Source organism: Musca autumnalis, unplaced genomic scaffold (assembly GCF_047663935.1).
Source record: "Musca autumnalis isolate F117 unplaced genomic scaffold, ASM4766393v1 scaffold_5, whole genome shotgun sequence".
Classification (NCBI taxonomy): domain Eukaryota; kingdom Metazoa; phylum Arthropoda; class Insecta; order Diptera; family Muscidae; genus Musca; species Musca autumnalis.
In genome coordinates, this window is record NW_027412088.1 from 66,976,685 (window position 1) to 66,990,467 (window position 13,783).

Genomic DNA, 13,783 nt, shown 5'->3' on the forward strand with positions numbered 1-13,783 from the left:
TGGGTTCTACAATGATTATTTCGAGTAGTTACAAACGTAGTGACAAACTTAATATACCCCCATCCTATGGTGGAGGGTATAAAAACGCAAAGCACCAGGTCCAGACGGAATCCCCAACGAGATAATATCTATTGTGGGTAAAGAATGGGCTGAATTATTCGAGCACACTTTTAACCAGTGTCTAATGCAAGGAACGTTCCCCAAAATCTGGAAACAACAAAAACTCGTACTTTTACGAAGGAATAAACCGTTAGAGAATCCATCCTCGTGCAGACATCTCTGCATGCTGGACTCTTGCGGAAAATGATTAGAAAAGCTATTACTAAATAGATTGGAGGAGGAACTAAACAAAAACGGAGGATTCTCTAAATTGCAGTTTGGTTTTGTTAAGAGAAAGTCGACGGTAGATGCCATAAAAAATGTAGTGGAGACAGCAAGGTTGTCAATGCATCAAAAACGTTTTTGTGCAATTATAACCCTTGATGTAAGAAATGCGTTTAACTCAGCCAATTGGAATGTTATAAGGCAGTCATTAAGAGATCGATGTATTCCTAGCTATTTAATCAGAATGATTGGCAGCTATCTACAAGATAGAATACTAATATTTGATACTGATCTGGGAACAGAAAAATATAAGATAAAATCTGGCGTTCCACAAGGGTCTATATTATGACCATTTCTATGGAACGTGATGTACGATGGTCTTCTAAATTTAAATCTACCCGAAGGAACAAAACTAGTCGGATACGCAGACGACGTCGAGTTAATTGCCGACTAACCTACTGCACCCCTAATAGAAATCATTGCAAATGACTGCCTGTCAAGATCAAAGAGTTTGTCACTGGCTGCAACCAAAACTATAGCGAATTATAGTGGACGGACATGATATTTCTTTGAATAAAAGTCTAAAATATTTCGGAGTACTACTAGATTGCAAACTATCATTCCAAGACCACGTAGAAATGATAACAGAACGAGCATTAGGCACAGCAAACAAGCTAATAAGAATCATGCCCAGAATTCGTGGCCCTGGACAAACGACCAGAAGGCTAATAAGCTCAGTGGTCTATGCGCAAGTAATATATGCTGCTCCTATCATAAGTGATGCCATAGAAAAAAACCAATCACTAAGCAAGATTCTGGAGAAAGTACATCGGACCTGCTCACTAAGAGTTACATCCGCTTACCGTACAATCTCAACAGCAGCATTATCAGTCCTTGCCGGAATACCACCGATACAAATGATATTAGAAGAAAGAAAATATATATTCGATCATCGCAAGTTATTACCGAATGGACACAACAATATTCAAATTCGTGTAATCAAGGATGAAGACAGAAACCTCTACAAAAGGCAGATATACTTACAATCTTATTCCCTGTATACAAACATGGATGAGAAGAAGTCATGGAGAGCTAAACTTTTACCTGACGTAAATTTTCAGCGGTCATGGGAATTTTGGTACCTACATATCTTCATAGATTCCAAATAAAAGATACCCCAAAATGTGAATTTTGTTGTGAAAATGAAGACAAAGTCGAACATACACTTCTCACGTGTCATCACTGGAAAACAAAACGAATTTCACACTGCATTGATACAGACGAAACAAGCAATATTAAAGAAGTAATAAATTGTAACGAACCACCTCATGCGGGCCCTACTTCCTCCGGAAGTGGCTACATCCTTGCCCCAGCCGTGCTCAGTCTTGGGGCAGTTCCTTTCCTTCAGAAGTAGGCTCGGTTTCGTTATCATAAAAGTAAAATAAGGTAGCCCTTATAGAAGAAGGAATAGATATGGAAATGATAGTGGAAACTGGGAAAAGTTAAGTGGGAATAAAAGAAAACGATGATGATGCTACTTTAGATGCAGTGACAGATGTTATTCCACCCCTTCAGCATACCCACCCTACCGTGCTGAAATATATGTTCGCAGCCCTAAAACACCTCTTTACTTAAACACCTTTACCTTTCGCAAATGAAAAATGACCACTTAACAGTTCATAGTGTTTATATTTAAAACTCGAAAATTAAAAGTAGATTTCATATAAAATTGAGAAATTATGTGATAAAAGTACAAAAGTGTAACCTTGCAAAGGATCAATGTATTGGTTATAATCTCTATATATATGAAAAATGTAATTGATGTATGATTATTAATGTCAAGAGAAAATTGTATTATTTAAGTTTAAGTGATGAGAGCTAAGTCAAACATAAAGTAAAATAGGTAACACTCACCAATTGAATCTCGCGTTGTCATCAGGCCTGTTGACTTAGTTGATTCATGCTGAATCTGCGGCTTTTTTTTATACAGAAGATTTACGTTTGCTTAGCTTACAATTAAATGGAAACTGAAATGTGTGAAAACTAATTTAAGTGCTAAATTCACAACAGGAATTCCAAGGTCCTGTGGATCAATTTGATAGGATATTGAGCTTTGGAGCCTTTGATTTCATAATAAATCTTGGTAATGGTTAGTTATGTGGGGAGAACATTCGAATTTCAATATGGTTTCAAAGAATTTTCTCCATCTTGAGTCACTATTTGGGAAAGTTAGGTTCCCGCTTCAGCGGGAATCGCCTTAATATATTAATTCCTCTTGTTGCCTCTGGTTCTATTCACTAATTATAAATCTTAATTCACTAATTATATCGTTAAATCCGTATTTTATATTTGATATTTGATGTTATATCTTCCAAATTTTTGTAGACTTAAAATTGGCGTAAATCAGGGCGTCAAGGATACTTTCGTAGCAGAACTTGGAGGATTTGATATATTTGTTGGTCCTTTGATACGCCGATTCCCCCAAGAATCGGCAGTCTAATAAAAACAAATATTTATGTATATGAAATGCGCGAATATATTTCATACCAGCAAAAGTCCTTACCCAAACTGTGAATATAAGTCCTTATTCCACGAAATAATTAAATGTCCTTGGATATCCTTCGTATTCAAAAGGAAATAATATAACAGTTTTTTTTTTAAATCCCTTTTTCAAATATTCTGGCACGTCTTGACTGTGTAACTTTTCGAATTGAAATGATTTTCAATATTTTCTGTACAATATCGTTTGAATAAAAGTATTGAAATTTTCTAGTTTAAATTTCAAAGCCTACAATTTTATATTTTCTACAGTAAATTTTTTTGTTTAACCTTCGGTCACAAAATCCAATGATAGATACGAATGAAAAATTGAGAAAATATGCTTCATTTATACAATAATCATAATGCTAATGCATTATGGACGGGAGAGTAGCAAAATAAGTGAGAACTGAAAATATCAGTTAATGAACGCCACCCCGAAGTAATGCGAGAGTGGTCACGGGGTGGTGGTTCCTGTGTAGGACCACTATTGATAGTGCGCTGTCATTACGTCCATAAAAAAACATACATATTTTGGACTACTGTATATTTGTATATTTATTTATTTCTTAATTTATTTTTTTTTGTATTCTCATTTATTTTTATCGCCGACTGATTCGAGTTCAGTGAACTATAATGAACTATGTCGACGGATCTATTTCATACGCTCTTTTCAATGAATCGTTCAATTGAAATAGTCGTTCATGAACTATACAACTCTATCACTAATTCAGTAAGCCTTGGATGGCGTATGAACAACTTATTAGCATAAATATTAATTCCACATACATCACCATCACCATGACACACAAGCACACTATCTTATTCCGGATACCGGATGTTCTGAACGGAAATAAAATATTCAATATTTCAGCATTAAATGACAAAAGTTCTAATGCTAATTAATATGGTGATAGTTTTGAATGCTTCCTATTAAATGATTAAAATATTTAAACTATAAATAATTTATAAATATAACTTATTACAAATTATTTGAACGCCGATTAAATTTCAAACCAACAATTAATTTTGTTGATACTAAATTTATAGGGGCAGTTGTTCATAGGTAATACATTTATTTAGACACAGAAGGCTGAAATACATGTTAATATGTTTACATATTTATTAAATACATATTTTGGACTACTGAGCCTAAATAGCTATAAAATACACTTCATGGAGCTGTTGATACTTCAGTTTTTCACTTCGGCGACAAATCTTGGAAGTAAAAACAATATTGAAATTATGGTATTATTAACAGCCATCCTAATATTGTTTGCAGTTATTTGTATAAGAAAACTAAATAGTAAATATGCCCTAACGTCGCTAACGAAAAGGATAAAAACCACAGATGGAACAGCCATAGAAAATGTCGTCGATGTTGTGGGTGGTTTTTGGGGTAGTAATTTTGATTTATTACGAATGAATTTAAGTGGTGAGTAAATTTGGGGTTAAAAAATTATTTTTCACAAATGGTGTAAACTATTGGCCAAACAACTATGAAAGTTATTAATTTGATTTTTTTTATACCCTATACCACAATGTGGAAAAGGGTATAATAAGTTTGTTTTCCCAAAAATTCATGTAACGCCGCGAAATATTCGTCGTAGACCCCTCATGTGGTATACCAAACTTCATATCTCGACGAGATAAAGCGATTTAGCGATGTGTGTCCGTCCGTCCGTCCGTCCGTCTGTCCGTCCATTAAAAATTGTAATCAAGCTAGAGGCCGCAATTATGGACCGATTGTCACGAAATTTAGTATGGAGGTCGGGTTTGGACCAGAATAGAACTGATTAGTTTTTGGCGATGATCGTGAAATGTTAAAGGGATGAAATGGACCAAAAACAAAATTTTTGCTCGATTTTGTAGCCGCTCTGTAGGTCGCAATAATAGTCCGATCGGCGCGAAATTTTAAACGTAGTTTTGGTTTGAGATGAAGAAGTAGCGTGCAAGTCAACGGTATGATCGGATAATATTTAGCGGGTTAAATTGATCAAAACTTTTGTGTGAAAATTGGTAAAATTTCTAATGCACATCTTATAACTTTATCCCAAGAAGACGCGTTTAGTGGTATAGGGTATCACATGGTCGGCCCCGTCCGACTATAGTCTGTTCTTACTTGTTTATTTTTTTGCTTGTTGTAGAACAAATTTTTGAATATTCTCGTCGTTTGGCAAAAACATTTGGACGCAGTTATATTCAATATTTTCTCTTGACACCTATTTATAATGTCATAGATGCCAATGATGCCGAAATGGTGCTCAGCGATTCACGCCTTATGGATAAAGGTTTGCTCTATCGTTTCTTACATCCGTATTTGAAAACAGGACTTTTGACCAGTGTCGGTAGGTAGAATGTTGGTCAAGATTCAAACATGTGTACGCTTTGCATTTTTATGGAATTGTTTGATTTAAAGGTAAAAAGTGGCATACCCGACGCCGTTTACTCACGCCAACCTTTCATTTTAATATCCTTAAACAGTTTGTGGAGATTTTTAAGTAAGTCGATTTTCACAACGAAACTTTTTTTGCAAGTCTCATTAAAAAATCAACTATTTTTCAGATTGGAATCCACAAAATTTGTAAATGATTTAAACAGACAATTCGAAACCGAAAATTTTAGTGGAATAATTTCATTAAATGAGCTAATACCACGTTTTACCTTGAATATTATATGTGGTAAGTTTACAGTTGAAATTTGTTTGTGTTCCAAAAGTATAGCTTGGCTGGTCCACGATTGTAGTTCTATTTATGTTCAAACAAACATATGGGTCGATTATGTATTGTTATATTTACCAATACTTTTACGTGAATATTACACAATTGCCATTGAGCATATACAGGGGGAGGTGACCAAGGAACTTACCATTTTTATACCACACTCAATCTTCTGGACTCATCCATGTGAGGCACTACGGCAGGGACTATGTTGCTGCGAGAACACAGCCCCAATTAAGTCATGATAGTCATCGTCATCAGATTACGAGACTCCCCAACAGTACCTTAGCCCCCATATATATTGATACCAACCGATTTAAGGTATTTTAAGGATTTTAGCTAATTTTTTGACCGAACTGACTGAAATTTAAAATTTAAGGTTCTCAGTGGTCCTGAAACTTCTCCACCAAAAATCGTCACCATAGGTCCATGTTTTGGTATAGCCCCATATAATGGTACGCCCCGATTTTCGATATTTTGTGGATTTTAGCTAAAAATTTTTACAAACTAGCTGTAATTTGACATTTGAAGTTCTCAGATGTCTCGAAACTCCTCCACCAAAAATCGTCCACATAGGTCCATGTTTTGGTTATCCCCAAATATAAAGGTACCAAAGGTACTGAAGAAATTATTAGATATTTTTAGATACGGTCGAACTTAATATTTATACCCTCAGCATTTATGCTAACGAAAATATATACACTTTCATACCGTCAAAATGTGCCTCATCGAAATAATGGTTTTAGATCCCAAGTATGTTTGGACGAAATCCGTTTCAGACAATGAAGAGTCGATTTAGCAATGTCCATCCGTCTGTCTGGCTAACTTGAGCGCACGATAACTTTCAAACGGATTACCCGATGTTTTGTCCGAACTTAGTTTAAGTTCGAAGATGGCCCATATCGGTTCACTCGCTCGGATGCCTTCCCGCAAAAGTTGATTTTTTCCGCAAAAATTATACGCACGATAACTCTTGATGGGACTAACCGATTTGGTCCATACTTTACACATAGTAATATTTTTATCAGGCATAGATAAAGTTGGAATATGGACTATATCGGTTCACTCCTTCAGGTACCATACAATTTAGGAAAAGAGCAGTTTAAGACCTCCTTTTGATTCTAGTTGTAACAACTTGTATTCGCTGCCCCCATTACAATGGTGCTAGTCCATACTTCCTTTGAAAATGGCCTGAAAGCGGTAAAAACCCGATATGGCACCTTGTGTTGTGGATGGAGGGAGCGGTAACTATCGAACGAAGCAACCGATCGGGTCCAAACTTTGGCATTCGTAATATTTAGTCAAAACTTAGTTTATGTACGAAGATAAGCCATATAGGTACTCTCCCTCGGTACCTCCCCCCGAGTGTTCAAACATGTTCGCTAAAATTGTGCGCACGTTAACTCTCGAAGTTTGGTCCACTCCTTCGGGTACCTCCCACACAAAATTTCGGAAAAGTGCAGTATAAGACCACCTCTGGAATGCTTTAGCATTTTATTGTACCAACTTGTATTCGTTCGCAAGTTTTTTCAGGGGCAAGTCCCTGAGAAAATGACCTGGAAGTTGTAAGAACACCTATAGCACCATCCCAGCAAACCAATCGTACCGACATCGTAACGAAATCGAAACAAAATTCGGACGATACGCCCGATATCTGATCCGAAATCGTAACGATATCTTAACGAAAGTTGTATGAAGTGGTTGCCATAATTTCGGGAAATTCGGAAAGGAAATTTCTTTCCGACATTCGTTCCGAAATCGGTACAAAATCTGAACTATTTCCTCTCAGAAAAATCGTTTAGAAATTGGAACGAAATCTGAACGACTTTGCTTCCGAAATTGATCAGACGTGTCGGACATCAGACATTTGGTTTGTTTGGATGTGTTGTGGATAGTGCGCGCGGTAACTTTCGAACGGATAAACCCATTCGAACCAGAATTTGGCATTCGTAATATACATAGGCATAGCTCAGGCTAGAATATCCCAGTCAGCATTTTTTGAAAATTTTAATCAAATTCGAGTCTTTTTTGATCCGACTGCACGATTAAAAAGCTAGAATATGAGCTCATTTTCTGATCATAAATGACTCCTTTGTCGGTAGGAAAACATAACCTCAGGCGACTCTTCTAAACAAATCACAAATGAGTCTTTTTCGAGTCGTATTTCAATCATTTATTGGTGTTTTGTTGATTAATTTCGGACCCTTTTTCGAGTCTTTTTAGAGTCATGTTTATAATCATTTATGAGTCTTTAGGGAGTCATTTATGAGTCTTTTTGTTAGACGAAATAAATTAAAAAAATGTTCTTTTTATTCTTCTTTGTTTCTTTCCTTTGTTTTATAGTCTTTTCTGCTTTGTTATGTCTTTTAATTATCCTTTATGTTGCTTGGTGGTTAGTATACTGCTTCTTCATTTCACTTGGCAAAACCTGTTGTGTTGTGTTTGTCTGTACCTTTAATATTATACGTTACATTTATATCAAAATTTTGTAGAAAGTGTATATGAGAATTTTATTTTTTTATTTACAACCAAATAAAAATAAAACAAAACAATCAGTTTTTAATCACCTAACTGTTCAAAATATGATCAGAGTATACATAATTATAATCACTTTTCAAACACCTGTATGACCCTTTTTTGATTAAGCATTTTTCAATCTTCCAGATGATCAAAATGTGACAATAAATAACAAAAAATTGTCACATTTTAAACACCTCAATGATTTATTTGTGATTGCTACACATTTGTTGTTGTATTTTAAATTGAACTCTTTTTAATCATTACAGGGAGTCACTTTCGAGTCCCTTTCTGATCACACAAGCGACTTAATCAGTTTTTGATCACCAAAAGGACTCTAAAAAGACTCCTCAATGTGATTTTTGAAAAAACAGTCTTCTAAATGCTATCTGGGTATGAACTATATATGTGTATGTGTGTGTATGTAACTATATAAGTGCAGGTTAGGACATCTTCTCGAATAGTTTTGTTTTTTCTGGAAGCAGGTTGCACTCAAGGCTCCTATTACAATGGTACAAGTTTTTTCAGTGGCGAGTCCATTCCACTTGAGAAAATGACCCGAAAACTGTAAAGAAAGCATACGGCCAGCATCTGTAGTGGATGGGACGCACGACAACTCCTGCACCGAATACTGCATTGGTCGACACTTTGTATACCGTAATATTTTTTCGAATATTAGATGCAATTTGAAGATGGTGCTTATAGGTCCACTCCTTCCGGTAGCTCCTCAACCAAAGTTCGAAATTATTCGCTAATATGGAAAGCGCAATATCTCATAAACGGAGCAACCGATTCGGACCAAACTTTGGATCTCGAAATATTTTGTCCAAACTTAGTTTATGTTCAAAAGTAGCCCCTATCGGTCCATTCTTTAGGGTACCACCCAAACAAAAGATCAACATTTTCGGTTAAGTGCGGTTGGGATCTGAGTGGGAATCCTTTGGAAAATTTTACCGAAGGTACTCCCAGTAGTCTTGTTTACAGCGATATGATGTTTTTCGTAGCAAGTCCATGTTTCCTGATATAATGGTCCTACCGAGAGGAATTACTCCCAAAATAAGACACATTCACAAAAATGGACTATATCGGTCCATTCCTTTAGGTACCTGCAAAACTTTCTTTGATTTTATCCTAATCCATATGTTTGTCGGCAAGTTCATACGCCCAAAATTCTGAAGACCCCCTAAATACATACTTTTTTTTTGGAAAAATGTGTTTCAATTCGCACAGGCTGAGGGTATACCTCTGTCGGCAAAGCCAACTGATACTTTTTTACTTGTTTCTACTTGATTCATATATACAATGGCATTTTTCCTGGAGAGTGTGGGATTCTTATCGGTCGTCTCGGAAGGTAGCGTTGTATCAATCTCTTGTGATATCATCCCAGTATCAATCCGGGTCACTGTCATCACTGAGGCCGATAGTGACACACCTTTTATATGGTAGATTAATCAAGTCAGTCTTAAGCTCCTCACTCTGTCGCCTGAGTTTTAGATTCAGTTCGTCAAGAGTAAGAAGGTGCTCATCCTGAAGGGTGCTTTTATGCTCTTCGTCCCTCTCCATAGCTATTATACTATCCATTGGGGAGAAAAAAATCGATTATGGCATAGGTCTTCTTCGATAAAGTTTTTGTGGCCCCCTGGAACCAACGGGGCTCTGTTATACTACAGTCGGTAGCCGTTAAAAGCAACAGATTTGAATGGATAAAGTTGTGACCGTATGCGCACATCGCGTTAAGTTCGTTATCTCTGGTGATTCGCTCTTAAAAATATTTTTTAAAATCCACGACAGTAGCTCTGTTGGCCCTTGAACATTTTTCTTTAAACATCCAAGAGAATGATCTGAAAACAAGTAAGAACGGTGTTAAGTTCGGCCGGGCCGAACTTTTTATACCCTCCACCACAAGTTGTATTGAAGTAAAATGGAATAATTAGTTTCCTTTCGCGTATAAAGAAGACTGAATACTAAACAATGTGAGGCACCATTCTATGGGGACTATTTCAAAACGTCGATCTATACCGACAAATTTCTGACGAAAAGTTTTTAAGCTCAACGACGACTAAATACCAAATGTCCTATATTTCGGTAAGAGAATTGGCTAAAACTAAAAAAATACCAAAAATCAAGAAGTAAACTTCTATGGGGATATAGGAAGACGTGTACCAGTACTGATAGTATTCTTCTGGAATATTTTATAACTCTTGGAAGACGAAATAACGAATTTCAGCCATTTCGGTTGGATATTGACGTCTCAGTCTTCAGTATTACGAAAATCCGGAGGTACCGTTCTATGGGGGCTATATCGAAACGTGGACCTACACCGACGAATTTTAGTCAGAAATGGGGCAATATGAAGGAAGGAGGTACCTTTCCATGGGGGCTATATGAAGGCGTGGACCTATACCGACAAATTTAAAGGGGAAGTTTGAGTACCCCCAACGAAGTCTAAATACCAAATTTCAGCCATTTCGGTGGAATATTGAGGCCACAACGTTCAAAATGCCGAAAATCGGGAGGTACCGTTCTATGGGGCTATATGAAGGTGTGGACCGATACCGACAAAATTCTGGGAGAAAGTTTTGTACCCCTAAAGAAAACTACGTACCAAATTTCAACCATTTTGGTAGGATAATGAAGCTAAAACCTTAAAAATACCGAAAATCGGGAGGTACCGTTCTATGGGGGCTATATGAAGGTGTGGACCAATACCGACAAAATTCTGGGGGAAAATTTTATACACCTAAAACCTTAAAAATACCGAAAATCGGGAGGTACCGTTCTATGGGGGCTATATCAAAACGTGGACCAATATATACCATTTTCAATACCAACCATCCTGCAAGTAATAAAAACTGCTGTACCAAATTTGGGCTCTCTATCTTTAAAATTGCGATCTGTATCTTGATTTCAACAGACAGACAGACGGAAGGACGGACGGACGGACATGGTCAAATCGACATAGAATTTTATGCTGATCAATAGTATATATACTTTATAGGGTCTCCGACGAATATTTCGATGTGTTACAAACGGAATGACAAATTTAATTATACCCTCCATATGGTGGAGGGTATAAAAATCATTAAAAATCCACGACTATAGCTCTGTTCATTACAAATCAAAGTTTATACCCAGTAAAAATCCTCATTACAAACCTCCTTTCCCACCCATTATTTTAACAATATCTGGTTATTTTGATTGCTTGATTTTAAAATTATTTTATTTTTTTGTCAGAAACTGCTTTAGGAGTTCGTCTCGACGATCGCATAGATGGTGATGAATATCGTGAATATTATTCCAAAATAGAGGATATTTTAGTTGAACGTTTAAAAAATCCTCTAATGGCATTCGATTGCATATTTTTCAAATTCGAAAGTGGTAAAAACTATTTGAAATCTCTCGAAAAGCTACACTCTTTCTCGAGCGGGATAATAAAGAAACGACGAGAGATGCTGGAAGAGAAATTGCAACAACAAGAATTTGAAGTGATTGAAATCACTGAAAATGATAATAAGTAAGTTCCATATAATCTATTTTGGAAACAAAATATTTATAAGAAATTCCTTATTTTTCATTAGTGTCTACAGCAAACAACGTTACGCCATGTTGGATAGCCTTCTGATGGCGGAAAAAGAAAATCTCATCGATCACAAGGGTATTTGTGAAGAAGTTGATACATTTATTATGGCTGGTTATGATACAATTTCGGTGAATTTAATCTATGCACTCAGGTGTCTGGCCTTGTATCCGGATATGCAGCAGAAATGTTACGAAGAATTGCAAGAATATATTTCCGATGATCTCTCAAGCTTAAATATAAAACACTTGTACAATCTAAAATATTTGGATTGTTTTATAAGGGAGACGTTACGACTCTATCCCTCAGTACCAACACTGAAACGAGAATGTATAGAAGACACCATAATTGGTGATAAGCTGATGTTACCCAAAAGGACACAAATAAATATACATGTTTATGATATTCACAGAAACCCCAAATATTTTCAAGATGCAGAAAAATTTACCCCAGAACGTTTTATGTCATCCGAAAAACGTCACCCCTTTGCATTTATACCATTTAGTGCAGGCCAAAGGAATTGCATTGGTAAGGTTGTGAAATGTGAAGGCAGTGAATGTTGAGATTTTATTAATTATTTTATTTTAATTTTTAGGTCAAAAATTCGCCATGTTGGAAATTAAAACTTTATTAATTTATATTTTAAGGAATTTTCGTTTACACCGAATATCAGACAAGGAAGAGTTGGCATTTTCAACTGGAATGCTGTTACGCACCAATACCAATGTACTTATTGAAATAAGTAAAAGAAATATAATTAAATAGGCTAACATTGTAAATTAAAAGGAGAATGGCTATAAAATTACCAGAAAATTTCATACCACCATATATATCAAATTTTACCCATTCCTATAGGATAATGCGGCTAAAACCTTAAAAGTATCGAAAATCTGAGGTACCGTTCTAGGAGGGTTATATCAAAACGTGGACCTATATAAACATGTTTTGGTAGAAATACCAAATAACAAATAAGAAAGTATCAGTCAGCTAAGCTGACGGAGAAATACCATCAGCCATTAACCATGAAAAAAAAACAACCCAAACTAAACACAATACTTATGCCGTATATAAAATATATTGATTTTGTATCAAGAGTTTGCTTTAAAATCAGTAGGTACCGTAATGTGGGGCTATACCAAATCATTGACATATACCAAACATTTTTGGTAACCAAAATTGCTCATAAAGGACTCGAAATATTTAATTACTTTAAAATAAGTTTGAAAGAAGTTTTAGAGTTACCTTGCACAATAGCCGGCAGGGTTTTGGAGCTTTTGGGCCATTATCTTAGGAAGTATTGACATACTCCGGAACAAAAATATACCATTGTAAATGAGTCCGCTCCAACAACCTACTGAAAAAGAAAAAAAAACGTCACTTTATCCGAATTTTGTGTGGGAGGTACCCGAAGGAGTTGGCCGATATAGTCTATATTTCAATCCCATTCATGACTGGATGAAGTAATACGATATGCAAAGCCTGCATCAATCAGAAACTCCCTGCGAGAATTATCTTGCGGATTTGCCATTTTGGTTGGGGCCGTCAGGGTTTCTTGGAGCTTTTAGGCCAACATCTCAGGAAGTATTGACTTACTCCGGCAAAAAATTTTACCGTCGTAAAGGGAGCCGCAAAAAAACTTACTGAAAAAAATTCAAAACGATCCGTGAGGATCTCTTAAACTTCACTTTATCCGAATTTTGTGTGGGAGACACTCGAAGGAGTGGACCGATACAATCCACATTGCAACCTGATACATGACTGGATGAAATAATACGATGTGCAAAGCCTGCACCAATCAGAAACTCCCTGCGAGAATTATCTTGCGGATTTGCCATTTTGATTGGTGCCGTCAGGGTTTCTTGGAGCTTTTAGGCCAATATTTCAGGAAGTATGGACTTCCCCAAGAAAAAAAATTGTACCGTCGTAAAGGGAGCCGCAAGGACAACTTACTGAAAAAAAATTGCAAAACCATCCCAGAGGAGCTCTTAAACATCACTTTATATATAAATATCACGATATACTTCATATTCCCCGACATTACCACCTTCGTCGGAATTGCAGCAACTGGTGAGAAGGATAAAGCAAACAGGTAACGAAGTACTAGTAG

At 36.2% G+C, this 13,783-nt stretch overlaps 1 protein-coding gene across 1 annotated transcript; it reads left to right on the forward strand.

The window, feature by feature from the left end:
• The first annotated feature begins 4,055 nt into the window (after positions 1–4,055).
• On the forward strand, positions 4,056–12,439 carry LOC141406468 (cytochrome P450 4p1-like). The gene is made up of 7 exons (XM_073991946.1): positions 4,056–4,297; positions 5,010–5,210; positions 5,282–5,363; positions 5,428–5,543; positions 11,334–11,613; positions 11,678–12,204; positions 12,324–12,439. The coding sequence occupies exons 1-7, from the start codon at positions 4,108–4,110 to the stop codon at positions 12,416–12,418; spliced, it is 1,491 nt and encodes a 496-aa protein (XP_073848047.1). The 5' UTR covers positions 4,056–4,107; the 3' UTR covers positions 12,419–12,439.
• Positions 12,440–13,783: the final 1,344 nt, after the last annotated feature.

Coding starts and splice junctions, on each gene's coding strand:
- LOC141406468 (XM_073991946.1), top strand. CDS start 4,108: ATGGTATTATTAACAGCCATCCTAATATTGTTTGCAGTTATTTGTATA. Junction 5,364..5,427: donor CAGTTTGTGGAGATTTTTAA/GTAAGTCGATTT, acceptor ACTATTTTTCAG/ATTGGAATCCACAAAATTTG. Junction 12,205..12,323: donor AGGCCAAAGGAATTGCATTG/GTAAGGTTGTGA, acceptor TTATATTTTAAG/GAATTTTCGTTTACACCGAA.